Source organism: Miniopterus schreibersii (genome assembly GCF_964146895.1).
Source record: "Miniopterus schreibersii genome assembly, chromosome: 11".
NCBI lineage: Eukaryota > Metazoa > Chordata > Mammalia > Chiroptera > Miniopteridae > Miniopterus > Miniopterus schreibersii.
Genome location: NC_138111.1, coordinates 4,455,383 through 4,473,408, shown reverse-complemented (window position 1 = coordinate 4,473,408; position 18,026 = coordinate 4,455,383). Strand labels below are relative to the sequence as shown.

The following is an 18,026-nucleotide window of genomic DNA, read 5'->3' as shown; positions in this document are numbered from 1 at the left end:
CAATTGATGTTTCTCTCTCTCTCAAATCAATAAAGTATTTTCTAAAAAATGATTGTGTGTGTGTGTGTATACACATGGACATTTTTTTCAAAAAGTTCTGACTTCAGCAAATATATTAGATGTTCCCTAAGATGGGTAAGAATCTGGGTGATTTCTTGTCTTTGCCTATATGTTTATACTGTCTATAATTAGTGCAAATACATAACTCATAGTAATACAGGCTATTTAAAAAAAACAACACATGACCTTCCATTCAAGGCCCCAGCAGTGAAATGTCTACGTCAACTCCACCCCCATAACAGCTACATGTTAAGGTAAAAAATCCTTAGGGGACAAAAATACAAGACATGAAAATCTTTATTTCCAAAAAGAGAATGTATTTTTACATAAATCTACAACCAAGAATTCCAATGTAGAAAAAATACACTATATTCAAGGATACGGTGCTCCGCACACACCCCTCCTCCCAGGGGCAAACTGACACCAGAACCGACAAAACTGAAGGAACCTCGACGTCTCTCGGGAAACCCCAAAGCCAAGCCACTGGGATGCCGACACACAGACCTTAGCTTTTTCTATCAAGATGTGCTGCTAGTGTGGGTCCCAGCCCCCGAGCGTTTCACCCATTTCCTGCAGCAGTTCATCCCAAGGACAGGAACCCACGAGCACTTCTACTTCCAGAGGACGGGACCTGTAGGCAGCTGATTCCCAGATGCCTTCAGCATTGTCATGCTCACCCTGTGCAACAGTGGCCACCAGAGGGTTCCCAGGAGACCTGAGGGCAGCCCCCACTTCCTCGCCACCCCATACAACTGAAGGCTTCATTCACTATCTGGCACCATCCAGAACCCCAGAACTGGGGATTCAGGCCTTAGGAAAGGCAGAGAGGGCTGAGACGCAGACTGTTGACATCAGCCACCTGCACATCCAGCCCCTGGTGAGAACGCACCTTCCCCACACAAGGTCTCAGTGCTGGCAGACTGGCCGGGAGGGCTAGGCAGGTGGATGATACCCAAATCCCTGCCACTGAGGACTCTAAGAAGCCTGCCTATCTTCAAGCCAGCGATCGAGGACGGTCACCAGCCCCTCAGAGCAGAGCCTAAGCCTGGAACTGAAGTACTGGGGCCTCCTGCACCCCAGCCGCCCCTAAAAGCCATCTGCTACATTCAACAGGATGTTTCAGGGCCTTGGGCTTCTTTTTAACTAAGACCTTCCCGAGAGTTCCTCCCCTGCCCCCTTGCTTACACAGTATTATTGTGCAGGGAGTTGTCTTCTGCAGCTCCAGGCTTCTGGAGGACAAGGTCAGAATGCTGTGCCATTGGGGGCACCTGCCCTTGACCAAGTCCTTTCACCTCCTGCCAATTGTGAGGCTTTTATACAAAAGCAGTGGAGACAAGCTTAATGTGAGGAGTCAGCTGCTACGCCTTGCGCAGTTCGCACCTTTTCCTACAGCCTCGCTGCTTGTTGTGTGAACACCGGGGACACAAACAGGGACCACTGAGTGCCACCACCATGCCATCAGCACAGGCACACAGACTTGCGTACACAGGGTTTTACACGTACACAGCCTCACGGGGTTTGTCTTTTCCAGACTTTGAAACACACTGGGAACTACTACAGGCAGGAATGGGTGGCAGGGGGGACCGTGTCACAACAGCATCTACTGGCCAGACCAGGGGACCCTGCGGAAGTTGGGCTGGGAGAGTGGCGACTGGTCACAGCGCTTGCACAGGGTAATAAAACATCAAAAACAGTACAGAACGTTTACTGGGGAAAACACAACTCTTGATAAACTGAACTTCACCTCACCCTTTTGTAATAAAAAATTAAATTTGTTGACTGAACACAATACAGACTAGGAATTCTTCCCCAGACAATGTGAGAGGAATTGGCAAGAAATGTCACCTTCTAGAACTTTCTGGTGGTAACACTCCCCCTTAGCCAAATGGTCTTCAGAGGAGGCTCAAGTGCAGGCCCCCCCAGGTCCCCAGGCCCAGACCCAGGAGGACCCCTCCGAGACACCTCGCTCCTTGCCGATCGGGTCGGCTTCCTGACGGCCCGCCCGTGGCACCCAAGGACCTAGCAGTCGCTCTTCCAGAGCTTAATGGTCTTGTCGTTCTCCAGGGCAGCTGAGGCGATAATGTTCTCCGTTGGGTGGCACGCCGTCGAGATCACAACATCTAAAAACAAGAGACAGTCAACACAGCTCCCTCCTTGGCATGGGGACATGCTGCACAATTCCAGGGTCGCACTCCCCACCCGGCACTGACCACTGCCTTGCACACTGCAATAGGCTTCAGGGCACCACTGACAGCGACACACACCCATAGCCCCGTGGACAGGAAGCAGGCCAACGGCAGGCCAAGGAGACATTGAGCCCATCTAGGCTGGAATGCTGTGTCAAGCAATGGCCTGCTGGAATGCTGTCCCCAAGAGGACGACAGAGGCCCCAGGGATAACCAGGCACTGTGGCTGGTTACACCAGGACTAGGTCTCAGGTGGTCTCTGCGTAGATAATGCACCCTTTCACCTGGGCCCAGAGCCTACTCCCACTCCTCCTACCACCACTTGGCCTGAGATACTCCAAGAGGCTGCTCTTGTCATAGTGAGGCAAGTCCATCCCCCAGGCAGGGACAGCATATCTCATGGGCTAACATCTGGGGTCAGCTTAATGCATTTATAGATTTTACAAAAACTGAGCCCTTCCCCACACCTTCGAATGAGCACTGAGCACCCACCCAGGCTGTCCCCTAGGGGTGCTGGACCCCATGCCAGAAGCAGGCTAACTGTCAGTACCCCACCCCTCCAAGGTTAAGCCATTCTGAAGAGGGTGCTGCTGCTTTTTAAGGGACACACCGCTCTCTACAGACTATAGAAGTGAGGTGTAGGAAGAAAGGGGAGCAGGCAGTTGGGGCAGAGGGGGCACCTCAAATGCTGAGGAACCAGTGAGGGGAAAAAGGAAGGGGGACCCTAGGTGCTGAAGAATGGGCGGGGCAGCCCCTCACAGCTGAGGCAGCAGGAACAGGCCTGCCTCAGAGACAGGCGGTCACAGCCTGAGAGGACGCAGAGCCTCTGCAGTAGACAGCGGTGTCCTCACTTCCTGTACCATTCTGGACATGGGACCCGCACACAGGCCATGTGCATGGAGAAGCCACAGAGCCCGAAACTTCAAGGCCAGGCAGCGAGGCAGTCAGAGGGAAAGAGGTTAAAGCCAGGACCTGGCCCTGGCCCTGGCCAGGTGTCCCCCAGGCCACCAGAGCGCCCAGGAAAGAGGCAGAACCAGGAGCCAAACACTGAAACACCCAACTATCGCTGTAGGCAAGCGGGACGTGGCCCCCAACCGCGAGCTCACCTGTGTGGCCCTGTAGTTTCTGCACAATCTCCTTTGTCTGAAGGTTCCAGATGTACACCAGGTTATCTTCAGAGCCAGACACAATCCACTAAGTGACGACGACAAGGGATGTGAGTCGGAGCTTTTAAAACCCACATTCAGACCACCCTCCCGCCACTGCTGTGGGGAGTGGAGACACTGAGCCCCCGCCCCCTTCAGGACGGCTGCCTCACCCCCAGCCAGGACAGCTCTGCCGTCCCAGCACTGCTCAGAGAAACAGCCGCATGTGGCAGGCGTTTGGGATGTAAAGTACTTTCTTAAATTGCCTCTTCCTAGGTTTCTGTGTTGCTTACATTTCAGCTAAATGTCACCATCTCCTGTCTTTACACTCTACCTGGACTGAAGGCAGGCAGGGCCGGGGTCCCACTCTGGGAGAAATGGCTGTTAGGATGGCCCCTCAGGAAGCCCGCCCCGAGCTAGCTGCTCCCCAGGAGAGCTGTGTCAGCGACCTGACTTAAAAGACGGGCCAGGTCCAGAAGCAAAGAGTGAAGACATCCCCTTTCTGAGTGAGTGTCCAATACTTTTGTATCATATGACTTGGTTTGGCCAAAAAACAGAAAACTACTGTTTCATGGGCACACAAAGCATCTGAGTACCAACCTGTATCGGGGTTGCCTCAGGAGGGTAAGCTGGGAAGGACGCTCGAGAAACCTACCTTCCCACCAGTAACAGAGAAATTTGCAAATATGCAGTATTTCTCATTCTTGTGACCAGTGTATGTCTTCAGGCACTGAAAAGACATGGGCAACAGTGTCCGTTCAGAGTCATGGCTTCCCTGCTTCTGGATCATTCCCCAATTCTGAGTGCAAGTACTTTAAGGCCGGCTGAACGGAATTCTGAAAAGCACTCCAAACACCCACAGCACAGAATGTTCAAAGCTTGGACTTGATCACTGGCAAGCTGCAGAAACCTGAGTCTCTGAGAAATTTGTCCCAGACCAACTCATTGAAGAAGGCTTTTTGAGTCCCCCCAGCTTCAGGTCTTGGCTCAGCTGCACCATCATCCAAAACCACGCCCAGGCCTTTGCACCGCCCAGCCCCAGCCAGTGACTCCTGCTGCTCACCTTCCCTTTGCTGTAGTCCCAGAGTTTCAGGGTGCTGGAAGGCAGAGAGGGGGGAGTCAAACACACATTCTGGGGCCTCTCCAGGAGGCCTTCTGTCACTGTGCCCCCTGCTGCTCTCACACCTGGAGCAAAGATAGGCCGGGAAGCCCTCCCCTTCCCAGTGCAGGTGCCAGCAGTGTGCTGAGTCCAGGGATTTGAGAACATCCCAGAGCACAGCGCAAGAACCCCAAATATTTACAGTTCAAAGAAAGACATTTTTAAAGAAAGCTGTTGGGTGCTCCCTAAACTGGTCATCTCATTCCTGCTAGAAAGGGACATGGGGTTTCTGGTCCCAGAAACATCCAGAACAGACTTCAGTGCAGCACTCTCCCCTCCTGGGGTGCTGAGGCAGGAAATAAGCTTGGGGCCCAGGCAAGGCTTCATCGAAGGGCTCCCCAACGTGTGCACAGGAAAGCCAAAGCCCAAGGAGCTCCCACAGGAGGGTAACGTCAGGCTGACGGCTGACAGTTGACAGGGAAATATGCTCCCAAGTGTGTTGGGGGAAACCAAGATGCTCAGGGCAGAAAAAGACAGCAGCTCAGAGCATGTCCCACACTCCTTCAGATGGGGCCAGGGGAGGGGCTGCCTCAGATGGATTCAGCCCAAGACACAGCCCTGCCAGCCCAGCATCTACATTCCAGAAGCCGGACTCCTGCAGGTTTTAATGCTGCAGGTCAGGGGGCAGAAGCACTTACTTGTCCAAGGTCGCAGCCAGGATGTACTTGCCATTCGGAGAAAACTTCACAAAGGACACAGGTGGGTTGTCGTCATCTGCACAGAAACAGAGGGGCTGATGCACGGGCAGTGGGGCCTCAGCCCAGGGCAGGAAAGGAAAACACCCCCATTGCTGCTCAGGACCCTCCAAGTAAGGCCACTGCCACTGGTACCGACACTACCACCCTGAACGAGTCCCCCCAGGAGCCCACTGCACCTCCCTTCAGCCATTCCTCATGCCAGAAAACCAGAGGAATGAGGGCGGAGGTGATGCAGGAGAGCCTGCACCCAGCTGGCCCAGCAGGGTCCCCTGGAAAAAACACAGTCACCTGCAGGAAACACCCAAGCTGGAAGCAAAGGCGCAACACTCACCAATCAGTGTCTTCAGGCACTGGCCTGAAGCAGTGTCCCAGATCCGACTACAAAGCAAAAACAAAAAATTGCTAAAAAGCAAATTACAACAAGAAGCTTGTGTGTTGCAGTTCTTAACCAAACACGAGCTTTGAAGGAACACGTCTCCTACTTTGTGTTTTCACTGCCAGGCTTCCCTTATCCACTGGTCTCGTTCACTGCAGGGCCCAGTATAGGCACTGTACGCACGCAGACCACGTGTGTGCTGCAGTTCCTCTTCCGCAAGTGGCACGTTCACAACAGGGGAAGCCACCAAGGAGAAGTGGCTGGCCCTACGCCTCCTCAGCCCAGGGGAGGCCCCAGCAGCCCGGTCTCCACGCACAAACATACGGAGCGTGCAGTCCCAAGTCCCTTTCTGCCACAGTCTGAGAGTAATGTGCTACACTCCAGCTCTCAGGTATCCGTTCTCTTGGTAGCCATGGGTTTCCAATACTGGGTGCATCACATGTCACTCTCCCCCTGGTTAACGCTCCATCTTTAAATCCCACTCAATGTCACTCTTTGCTTCCTATCTACTCGACACCACCTACCCATCCTTTATGTCAAATCTGTACTCATTAATCACTTTGTGTTAGGTGTTTCCCGAAGACAACGAAGGAGTCAGAAGGGTTTTTAACCCAAACCTGACAGCCTTTGATACGGGTATGCATCCAATTCAGCCACTACTGTAACACCAAGTACATCGGGGTCTCATTTCTTCCCTGGTGGTACTTCTACATATACTTTTTACATTACCCTATTTTATTTTTGCTGAACACAAACAAATTTCTAGTCACACTTTCTTTCTCCCTTGCATGTGGGAAGTTTTACCCAGGTCATCAACTCAGCCAGTGGCTGCCCCATGACGTCTCCTCCCAATAACCAAGTGTGTTGTGACACTGTCCCTACAAACCCAACCTAACGTTCTGCACCTGCCCTGACCCACCACTTACATCCTGTCTCAAATCCTGCACACATGCATCACGCACTCAGAGTTCTCCAAGCACGATTCCGGGATTGAACTGGACGTGCTGCCCGAGACCCTGTCCTCTCTGCCTCCTGACCATAGTGTAATGGGACTTGTCTGGATTCACCCATTCAGGAAGGACACTTCCTCAGTGGGACGCTGAGCAGGTCAGCTCCAACTCCTCAGCTGTGAGCAGTTCCTCCCCCATCCACCAAGGCCCAGGTGCCTGTCAAGCGCATGTCAGTGTCTACAAGGCGCTCAGTCTAGTTTCGGCCTGTGCGGGGAGGCCACCCTCCTACCACCCCACCAGCTGTCTGCCTCTGCAGCATCCCACCACCTGAGGCTGTGCTGCGTATCCACTGTCTGCAGCCACCACTGCCAGAGGGTAGAGCCCCGTCTTTTCCCCACTGCTATAAGCCCAGAAGTGTGCCATTCACAAATACCTATTACTAAGGGGAGGAAACTTCACTTACCAGAGCCCATCGTAGCTACTTGACACTATCAGGGATCCATCTCGATTAAAATGAACCTGAGGGCGAGGAGTGGGAAAAAAAGAAACTTACTTTTAAACCATCGACACAGATCTCTTCTTCTCTGGACGGCCCTCCTACCTGTGCGCGCAGGCACCGACCATCACTTGCTTTTACTTGTACTGATTTCCTGAGGCCCCTCCTAGACCCACGAGCAGCACAGTGAAAGGATCACAGTTTGTTTTGCGATGGATGACAGAACCATGAAAAGAAAACCAGCCCAGGAGCACATCCTGAGTAGTTACATCACTTACTACAAAACGCAGTGCTGAGAAAAAACACAACCAGCCGAGACCCACGGCCTCCGGAGGCCCTGTCCGTGGACCTGCCAGCAGTGAAGGCGGCCTGACCCCAGCATGGCCAAAACCGACTTTCCCTGGCCACCCTTTACAAAAACAACAGAATTCAGGAGAGAAACACCCACAGACTCAGTAACCACCCTAAATGGACTCCAGTGCCTTCTCACCCACGTACCCTGCCCTGGGACTGGTCTGGAGGGGCCGTTTGCCCCTCCAGGACAGTGTCGCAACCTCGGCACTACTGACGCCTCGACCAACTCCTGCAATGGGGCTGGGTAGCGTACCTTTGTCCTTGATGCAAAAAGATGCCAGTGACATGTAGCTTTGAGAACCATAACATGTCTCCACCTACTGCCAATGTCCCCAGGGGCAAAGCCACTGGCACCAGAAGGCCCTGAAGGTTGGAAGCCAGGAATCCACATTCCCCACACACACCAGGGTGCTGTCACTCTGGACCGGGGACCACACATGGACACCACTGGTCTAGACTCTCAAGGAGCACTAGGAGCCACACATACAATTTTAATGTCCTAGTAACTATAGTCAAGAAGTAACAGGTGACATTACGTTGATAGGTTTGATTTTAGCCAACATGTCTGAAATACTCCTTCCACGTGTACTCAATATTTGGTTACTAACAAGACACTTCACGTTCTTCTCTGTGGTCTTTGAAACCTGAAAGCATCTTAGACTCACAGCACCTCTCAACCTGGACTCACATGCTCAGCTGCCGCAGGCGGCTGGTGGGCTGGGTGCTGAACAGTGTGGCTCTGAAAGGAGCCTCTCCAGCAGACACGAGGTCTCCTGATTGTCCACCTCCCCACACCAGCTGTATGAGCCAATACTCTTGTAGTAACTGTCACCACCTGTGCGTCACCTCAGGAATTCTTTATAATCCCCAGCAAATCAATCTAAGCACGTTCACCACTTTTTTTGACTTTGCAAAATATTCTTTTATTGGGCCACTAGACTAGACAATGAGCTGCAATGTCAACACCACGCTTTGTTCCCAACCATGTCCAAATATTAGCAGCAGCAAGCGTTTTCTACTCAACCAATGCTCCGGTGTCAGAGAGGTACATTCTAAAAGACAGCCAAAACTGTAAGTGCTGTGAAGAAATGAAAAAGGCAACAAGACAGAGCCTAATGGAGATGCCAGGTCTCAACTCAGATGAACAGTCACTCGGAGCTCTCTACAGAGGGAACACCTGGAGGCAGTGGGCTCATACAAAAGCACAAGGCAGGAAACACTGAGTGAATGGAAAAACACAGGAGCAAGCGATGTAGGATGAGATGGACTGGGGATATCAGCTAAGAAGCTGATACATCATGGGGACTATCAAATACAGCACAGGGAGTATCAATAATGTTGTAACAACTACGTATGGGGCCAAGTGGGTACTAGAAATATCTGGGGAACACTTTGTAAACTATGATTGTCTAACCACTGTGCTGTACACCTGAAACTAATACAAAATAATACTGAACGTCAACTGCAACTGGGAAAAAAAAAAGCTGGTACAGGAGGAATCCAGGCAAGAGAGGGATGGCTGGACTAAAGGGGGGAAAGACAGGCATGGGGAGGGAGCCAGCAGAATACCAGCACCCTTGAAGTCCAGCTCCAAAATGTATCTACTAGAAAGCAGCTCAACATATGTCCTGGGACACAGCGTTCCTCTGCTCAAGGTCACCCTGCAGAAACTGTCACACAGTAGCAAAGCTGTTCAAACATGTCCACTACAATCCTTTAGGTAAAAGTGAAAGTTACAAAGCAGCATCCACATCCATCGGGTTGAGTGACATGGTGTCAACCATCCAGAGGGTGAACAGTGCCAGAGGTTGGGGGCTGCAGGTCACTCGCAAGGACAGGAGATGCCCAGGGCCCTTCCTAAGGGGGACCAGCAGGTGCAGAAGCAGCTGAGCAGCATCAGTGCTATTTAAACATCGGAGGCGTGCTAGAGAACACATATTTACCAAACCAAGCCACCTCGGGCAGACTCCAGCCACTGGCAGCTCACCCTTGGGGCTGGGAGCTCAGGAGACTGACCTTACACTTGCTGCATTGCCTTTTTTTAATGAGCACATTACTTTTGTAAGAAACAAAGGCTTAAAAAAAACACCCCTCCTTAAGATAAGGCCCCACCTCAGCCATCCCTGACCACTGTAACGCAGACAGAATGCTTTCAACTCATTTTCTGGTCACTTCATGCCTGTGAGAGTCTCTTCTACCAGGACCGTGCTGGGCCTGCGAGCACACCACCTGGGGGCGCTGACTGTAGGCCAGCGAGGGCCAAGCCTCTACCAACACTCCTCTCACGTCCTGTACAGATCAGGGCTCGCTGCAGACTCAGCTGCGTAAAAAGGCCTTCCAAGGCTAAAAATGATTAAAATCTGTCCCCTACACTTTAGAGAGTGAGTAGGAACACCTGCTCAGTAACAATGAACAAACTGTTTACGCGGGATTCCCTCTACTTTTCAAAAGGCAAAGATGGCCATGAAACCACCTCAGGCTCTTTGCTAACAAAGGAATAGTTTAGCCATTTTTTAAATGAGGCAATTAATGACCTCGTGTGCAGTGCTGACTCTTAAGCTCACTGTGCACACTGCTGGCACCTGCAGAACAGCAGGACTTGGACCACACGGAGCAGGCGCTCACGGGGCCCCCACTGCCGAGCATTCTTACCATGACGGAGGCCATCCCTGCCCACCTCCAGCCACCACCCATCAATTAGAGTTATTAACTCCACTCTAAACTCACATTTGACCCCTAGTCACACTTCCCAGCACATGGCCCCATCTTCCAGGGCTGACCACCCGTCCTGGAAGGGTCAGTTTGGGGACACTCCCCCTACACATACTACAGCCACCTGTCTTTCCACAGGACTGAGATTCTCCAGGGTCCCCAGTGCCTGTCTTAGTCACCACCCTTTACTGCTGGGCAACTACCAAGACTGGAAGTTCACAGGTCAGAGGGACTTACAGCAGAAACTGGGTCCGAGTGTGCAGGCAGAGTCTTGAGGCACTTGCCGGTTTTCACATCCCATATCCTCACGCTCTCATCAAACTACAGACAAAAGGGGAGATCAAAGCCACTCCGCAGGAGAGGAGCTGACAGACCCTCCAGAATCCAAGACCTGCCACCACTGTGCCCACCATCCCCCACGAGCAGCTCATCTACTGTGCCCCTCACACACATGCCCCCCCCCAAGGAGAGGCCAGCACACTTACGGAGCCTGAGACAATGAGGTTGGACTGGGGGTTGAAGTTACAGCAAAAGACATAATTACTGTGCCCCTTCAGGGTTTTCAGACACTTTCCCTAAAATGAAATATCGTTAGACTGTTATTCCCGATGACTGATAGCAGGGTCAGGATGAGCTATCAACACCTAACCTACACCACCTGTAAAGCACACCTGGGACTGGCTGCGCTCCACCCACCACACACCTCTCTACCTACACACGCTTCTCCAGGGGGGGACCCAGAGTTCGGCTTACCGAGCTCACATCCCATATCTTTAGGGTTTTATCATCTGAGGCAGACACAAGGAGGTTAGAATCTGACGACCAGGCCACATCTGATATTCCCTGAGGAGAAAAAACAAAGGATCACCATCTTGATGGGAAAAAGTGCGATTAGCCTGCAAAAGTCAAATCCCCAACATCCAACTAAAGACAAATAAGCAGTCATCCCACTCTGGAAATCCTCCAGCCAGTGCTGAGCACACAGAAGACACCACATGGGCCTTGAGGAAAAGCATGTTTCTGTGGCTCTGCCAGGACTCACAGGAGAACAAAAACTCATCCTGGGAAGTCAGAAGTATCTGCTTAAAAAACAGAAGTACCTTTCTCTCTCTCTCTCTCTCCAGAGCACCTGTACCTTCCAACCCTTCTTCCCTCAAGGTGTGCACCTTTGCTTGCTCTCTCTCTCCCCCCTTTCCCTCTCCCCCTCTCCTTCCCTTAAGCTCCAAGAGCCCTTCTTTTGCCTCTGTAACTTGTTTCCTGAGCCCACAAAGCCCAGTTGGCTCACTTATTCTACCTCTATGACTTTCTAAATAAACTTTCACTTGTATTAAAAAAAAAACAAAACCAAGATGCAAATAACTACCAAAAAGAATGTGGGAGGAAACATCTTAACCTGACAGGCCCAGGAGAGGGGCCCCACCCACGTGATCGCTGGAGCTACACTGTCCAGAGTGTGCAGGGCTGATACCTACCAGCTTGTGACCAGATATGGTTTTCTCAAATTTTCCATCATAGGCACCCCAAATTTTAATGAGTTTATCTGCAGCTGAAAGAAAGGAGTAACAAAGAACCAAGGTTGTCCAGTCATCCAGAGTCTAAAACGTGGGTTTTCCCATATGAGCCCCTGGGAACAGTGTGAGGAACCCTAAACACGTGATACCCACTCAGGATGGCCAGTACCCTTCCACTCTCCCCGACCACTGCCACTCAGGGTGGCAATGGGCACAATTTCAACAGGGAGTGACTTCTTTATAGTTAAACATGTAAGCTAACAGACACACCCATGCTGCATGCACCCATGCTGCAGAGGGGTATCAGAAAGCAAGCCCTCCCCATACCAGGTTCCTCCCAGCAGCTGAGGTCCCACTGATACCTACACGAACTTGCCAGCCACTCCCCATTCGGGCTGAATTTCACAGAGGACACAGCTTTCGTGTGGCCGGCCAGGGTGAATTTTAGAGCATAGTTTGGTTTAACAGGTGCAGGCTGTTGAAGAGACAGTACCCATCAGCAAAAAATAACCAACTCAATTATCAGTCTGGATTGGATTCCCAAAACTTAATGTCAAGCTCAGACCTACCCTTTGAGCTCCAAATCAGTACCAAATGCCTACCAGAACTCTGCATGTCACCCTTCAAACTGAACAAGTCTAAATCTGAGCTGTTAGTTCTCCTGCAGCCCCCACCTCAGTGTCTTGGATCCACCATCCTAATTCCCACCCCACTGAGACCAACATCCCACCTGCGCTTGCTAGCCCCAGGTCAGCACCCCTCCCCCGCCCCATGTGGAGCCCCAAGCAAACCTGAAGGCTTGCCCCCTTGGTGAAAGGTCGTGTTTTCTGCCTGCTATCTACAGGTGGGTCTGCAAACCTGCCTAGGCATCAGAACTGTGGACCAGGGTAGGGGTGCTTCATAACAGATGTTGTCTGGGTCCTACTGAGGCTCTTACAATCAGGACTAAGGAGTTACGTTGTCCTCCCCAGGGGACATGTCCTAGAAACCGACATAATAAATAAAATGGGCAACATTTAACTGAAGGGGGAGAATAAACTGATGGGCTTGAAAAGGTATTTCCAAGAATCTTGCAGCCTAGGTGCCCCTTGCAGTTGGACTCGCCTTGCTCTGGGTGGCCGATGACGAAGGAGTGGGCTGTGCTCTGGCAGCCTCCGTCTCCGGCTTCTTCTCCTCCGTTGCCATGGCTCTGAGGCCCACCAGGCAGTGAGGAAGACGCAGGCAGAGGGGTTCACAGCTCCAAACAGAAGACTCCTAGTGGGAAGAACTGTCTGCTAATCGAAACCTACAGTGCAGGACCTAAGTCAACAAGCAAACCAAGAATAAAAACCATTTGACCACCTTACTGAGCCTAGACACACTGCTCCAAATTGAGGAACCTAACTATTAACCTATCTCCTTGCTAATGCTTTTCAGATGCTACACTAAAATACCCTGCTCAGGCCCCTCTTGTAACTGTAATCAAAGACCCCTCCTTCAAGGGTGCTTCCTATTCTGTTACTCAAGTTCTGCAGGAATGCAGCACAGTCCAGGCAAACAAAATGCAATCTTCTTCAAAGAGCCATTACATAGAAACTAACAAGCCAAATTACAGGCGACTGAGCTCCGGGGTATACAAGCTTGGGAACTTATCCAAATTCTCAAATGCATCCCAAGTGATGGCAATAGTGCTAACAGCCACGTTTGAAAACACAAGAGCTCCTATACCCTCACTTGGCTGTCGCCATGTACAGGCTGCAGACACAAGTTGCTTCCAGAATGCCAGCAGCTCCAAAGGCTACAAGACACAGCTGGGAAGCCCAGAGCCCTGCCTGCTAGAGAAGGCTGAGTATGCTCGGACAGTCTGCAAGCAAGGGTCACACTGCAGGAGGGGAAAGACTGCAGTTCAGTTAGGTTTCACTGTGACAATGGGAACTACCCCAAAGCTGCATGGTAAGTGACCTTCCATTACCTGAATACACCTCATAAAAGCACACCAGGTGATTCTGAAACTAGGGAAAGAGTTATTCAGAGGGGAGCCACTAAGATGTTCCTGCAAATATCACTGGCCATCCAACTCTCCAAAGCTGGAATCATCATTAATGAGTTTACACACTGTAAATTCTTGTTTGGAGCTTAAAACCGGCTCCTTGTCACACCAAAGCAAAATGGAAGCCATCAAAAAAGAGCATGTCTCAAAGTCTTCATCCAAGAAGGGAAAGGAATTACAACGCAATACAGCTGTGCAGAGCACAGGGGCGGTCACGGCTGGTTACCTGCAGCAAGGATGGAGCCCACTGCACCCAAAGCCCAGTACTGGGGTGGGGGAGGGGAGAGGCAGGTCCGGTGGGAGGGAGTAGTGCTGGCACACAGCTGAAGCTCAGTAAAGGCTACTTACTCTGTGATTATCTTTTGCTGCCTTCCCCTTGGTGGGCTGGACAAATCCGGGGAGGGAGGAGCTAAGGAACAAGGCTAGAAAGCCTGTTTCCCACAACCTAGCCGGAGGAAGCCAAACACAGGGCTGAGACAAGGTGTGGCCCCTGGGGCGCCCAAGCCAACCTCCAGTGGGAACACCAGAGGTGAAAAGAGCACTTCAGGGGGCCCCCAGACAGCTCATTTTAGCATAAGAATTGAGACCCACCGGGAGGTGAGGCGTGACTACAGCAAACGGACTGCCCTCAGGTGAGGGCAAGATGCCCAACCAGCCCAATTGGCCCACACCTGGGGCTAGCAAAACATTAACACAGTAAAATACCAGCTGGACTTCTAAGAATAGAATGCCCACGAGTTTCTACCTAAGGGGAGGTTGGGTAGGAAGCTTGGCATTTTTCATAAACATGCAGGTGGTTCTGTGGAACAACTGTTTGGGGGCAATTGGGAAGGTAGTTAGGGACTGTCTCCTTAGAAAGGAGGTCAGAGAAGGCTCTCCACCCAGGTGAGCCTAACCACCTAAGGCCAAGCCTCCCAAACCTCTGAGCGCTTCCTGGCTGCTGTTAAAATGCAGGTTCCTGGGCTCCGCCGCAGAGGGTAGGCCCACAGGTGTGGAAAGGACAGGAGGCAACCTGGTGGCTCCAAACGGGGAACACCGCTCTCCCTAGCGGGGTTCTCGGCTCTGTCCTGACTCACCTATCCTCCCACGGGGCCAGGCCACCCTGGGAGGCGGTGTTTAGCACAGGGCCTGCCTAAGTGTCGGTAAACGGACATGCTGGGAAGAAACGGCGTGACTAGGAAGGAGTGTCTTTTCACATCACCCAAAATGGCTCTCTCGGACCAGACTGGAGGTGGTCTCAGGCTCCAGGGCAAGCCGCGGTGGCCTCTCCCTTCCTGACAGCGGCCCCGCCGCCCGGAGACCCCATCCTGGGCCCGAGGCTCTCAGGTGAGCCGGGGCCTGGCCGCCTCGGGCTGAGGGGGAGCAGCAGGTCGGGGAGGGGGCAGACCGGGTTGTGCGCGCCCCGTCCAGGCCCTGGGGGGCTCATGGGTCTGGGGTCTTTCTTTGGGGGAGCCGTGGAGACAAGGGGAAATGCTGACTGGCTGCAGAAAGAAGTCGCTGTCCCCAGGCTGAGGGCTTGTCACTAGGCCACTGAGGAGAAGCCGCACCGGGGGCCCCCGAGAACCGGGGGAGGGGGGTGCGTGAGGGGAGGGGAACGGGCTCTCCGCCGGTGAGGCTCCGGTAAGGGGAGGGGGCCGCGCGCACGGCGGTACCCGGAAGGGGAGGCGGCGTGGGCGCGCGGGGCGTCTGCACCGAGCGGCCCTGGAGGTCCGGGACCCGGGCCGAGGCCGGGCCCGCCGGAACACGTGCGGCGGCGGTTTGGGGGTGCAACGGCGTCGGTCCCCAACGCGTGCCCGCGGGCCAGGCGTCTCCCACTTACCTGCCGGGCTGCTGCGGGAGGGAGCGGGCGGAGCGCCCCGGGAATCGCGTCGGCCGCCGCCTGGGCGGGAGCCGGGCCGAGCTCGACGAGGCGGCGCGGAGCCGGCAATGCGCGTGCGCGAAGGGCCGAAGCGGCGTCAGGGCGGGGCGAGTGCACAAAGCCGGCCTCTCGGAGGGCCGTGACGGGGCGCGGCGAGGGGCAGAAGGCCTCGGGCAAGCCCAACGCCTTAAAGGGACAGTGTCTTGGGCGCGCTTCCTGCTTAAAAGCCTTAACCCCAAAGGTGGCCGGTTGCAGGCCGTTCTGCTGCACTTTCTACAAACTGAAGTATAAAGACACGACCGCAAAGTGCTAGTGTGCCCCTCGAATGCTCACATCCTGAGCTCGCCCTGCAGCGGGGCTCCCAGGGAGGAGCAGAGCTCCCTGGGAATCGAGGGCTGGCGGGGCCCTAACGTTTCTTCTGAGCCCCGGCCTCAGTCGCGTGCTGAGCGCGGCAACTGGCGGGTCCAAGGCATCCAGCTCGGCCCGGGCCGTGCTCTCCGCGGGGTGTCTCCATGAATGCTCGGGACACCTCAGGAGAGACAGGGACCCTTACCTTTCCGCGTTGGAGCGAAGACCCCGAGCTCCGAAAGGTTCCGAACGCCGGCTCCCCCGCAGGGCGCACCCGCTTCTCTCCCGAGCCCCCAAGGAGGAGAGCCGATGGGAGCATGCAGGCTGCTGCTGTCTGCAAGGTGACGTCTCAGGTATCATCACCTGCAGTTACACATGGGAAGGGGAGGGCTCAGAGGCATGAGGAGCCCCTGGATCGGCTGTTCTGGCACTAAGTCCTGTGCATTCTCCCCCTACTGCGGAGGCATCTCTGCTACCCACGTGGGTCTTAGAGTCTTGGAGGTGGCCATGGTCTCCCAGCTCCACGCCCCAACCCTGGCCTATGGGCAGAATAACATGCAGTCTCTTATTTCCCAGTTTAAAATGGGAACACTGACTATGACACAGTCTACGGTGCAAACAAAAGGAACATTTGAAATGGAAATGCCAGGGAAGTGAGCAGTGTGGTTGCCATAGACACAGATCAGGAAGACCGCAGGTGGTCTGGAGCCCCCCCTCCCAAGGAGGATGCAGGGGCAGCAAAGTGCCCCTCTGGCCCCAGCGTTGCTCCGTGTGGATCTCTGTGCCCTGGAGGCCTACTCACTCATCTACTCACCTGGAGCGTGAGGCAGTGACTAAAGAAGGTAACCAAACCAGTTCAAGATGAAGAAGGGCGTCTTCATGCACTTACCCGCCCAGGTTCCACCTCCAACTGGCCTTTTTCAAACCTCTCTGAAGCACAGTCAGAACTTCTAAAACCCCAGCTCTAATCTGTCACACCCTAGTTTAAGCCTCAGAGCTGGCTTCCCATTGTCCAAATCCAAACTCCCTAGGGAGTGTACCAGACCTGCCTCCTCCTCTAACCTAGAGCCACCCCCAAACTGTGCACTCCAGGTCCCAGCATCAAATCGAAAGTACTTCCAGTCCTCCAACCCTCCAGGTGGAGCAGGTTAAGGGCCCTGACCCCAGAACTCAGAACTCAAACCTGGTTCCCAGGTAGATTGGTCTCACCTCCCTCCTCCGGGAGATAGAAACTTCCAGTGAAAATGAGAAAATCCTTTAACTTTGTTGAGTGTTTTTGCAACCCATCCCTGCAGACATAGCTAAATCCTGAAACCAAAAACACAGCAGGGAAAGCAATTTAACTAAAACTTTAAAAACTTGTCTTAAATCTTAAATCCTTTTATATCCCTCCCAAAATGTCATCAGGCTGAGAAGAATCACAGATGGAAACGGAAGACAATGAGAACTACAGAGAAGGGGAACACATCTTGGAGATTTGTTTTTTCAGAACATCATCTGTGCTTTGGCCAAAGTGAACTAATTGGTAAATGAACCTGTTTCCATGAACAAATTAAAATATATATATCTATCTTTATTGATTTCAGAGAGAGGAGGGGAGAGGGAGCAATAGAGATAGAAACATCAATGATGGGAGAGTCATTGATCGGCTGCTTCCTGCATGTCCCCAACTGGAGATCAAGCCCACAACCCGGGCATGTGCCCTGACCCGGAATCAAACCATGATCTCCTGGATCCTGGGTCGATGCTCAACTGCTGAGCCACACTGGCCAGGCCATGAACAGGTTTTTTTTAATTATGTTTTTATTGATATCAGAGAGAGGAAGGGAGAGGGAGAGAAAGAAGCATCAATGATGAGAGTCATTGATCAACTGCCTCCTGCACGCCTCCTACTGGGGATGGACCACAAAAACCAGGCATGTGCCCTGACCAGGAATGGAACAGTGACCTCCTGGTTCATGGGTCAACACTCAACCACTGAGCCATGCTGGCTGGGCCCATGAACAATGTTTATGAATACAACACTTCTCAAGGCTGTCCCACCAACTAGACGATATGAGCCCCTCCTCCAGGCTCTCCGCCTCAGGGCACCCCTCCCCGGCCCAGCCAAGGTCTCCTTGAGCCTCCACTAAGAGTCTTTCTGG

The 18,026-nt window shown here is 52.9% G+C and overlaps 1 protein-coding gene across 4 annotated transcripts; it reads right to left on the bottom strand.

Annotated features, from left to right (window-relative positions):
- Window positions 1-339: 339 nt before the first annotated feature.
- On the bottom strand, window positions 340-16,308 carry WDR5 (WD repeat domain 5). Of its 4 annotated transcripts, none has more exons than XM_081151584.1 (15): window positions 15,496-16,308; window positions 14,025-14,121; window positions 12,752-12,901; window positions 12,014-12,122; window positions 11,609-11,682; window positions 10,890-10,979; window positions 10,622-10,711; window positions 10,374-10,457; window positions 7,038-7,093; window positions 5,580-5,626; window positions 5,189-5,264; window positions 4,455-4,488; window positions 4,047-4,121; window positions 3,353-3,440; window positions 340-2,180 (listed from the first exon to the last, which is right to left on the bottom strand). In XM_081151584.1, exons 3-15 carry the CDS (start codon window positions 12,830-12,832, stop codon window positions 2,080-2,082), a joined length of 1,005 nt encoding a protein of 334 aa, XP_081007710.1. In that variant the 5' UTR covers window positions 12,833-12,901; window positions 14,025-14,121; window positions 15,496-16,308; the 3' UTR covers window positions 340-2,079. The 4 variants fall into 4 exon arrangements, with proteins under 4 accessions (XP_081007710.1, XP_081007708.1, XP_081007711.1 ...); XM_081151582.1 differs by having other exon boundaries at window positions 12,752-12,946; window positions 15,496-15,601; XM_081151585.1 differs by lacking the exon at window positions 14,025-14,121 and having other exon boundaries at window positions 15,496-15,614.
- Window positions 16,309-18,026: the final 1,718 nt, after the last annotated feature.

Coding starts and splice junctions, on each gene's coding strand:
- WDR5 (XM_081151584.1), bottom strand. CDS start 12,832: ATGGCAACGGAGGAGAAGAAGCCGGAGACGGAGGCTGCCAGAGCACAG. Junction 10,712..10,889: donor AGATATGGGATGTGAGCTCG/GTAAGCCGAACT, acceptor ATTTCATTTTAG/GGAAAGTGTCTGAAAACCCT. Junction 5,627..7,037: donor AGTAGCTACGATGGGCTCTG/GTAAGTGAAGTT, acceptor TTTGCTTTGTAG/TCGGATCTGGGACACTGCTT.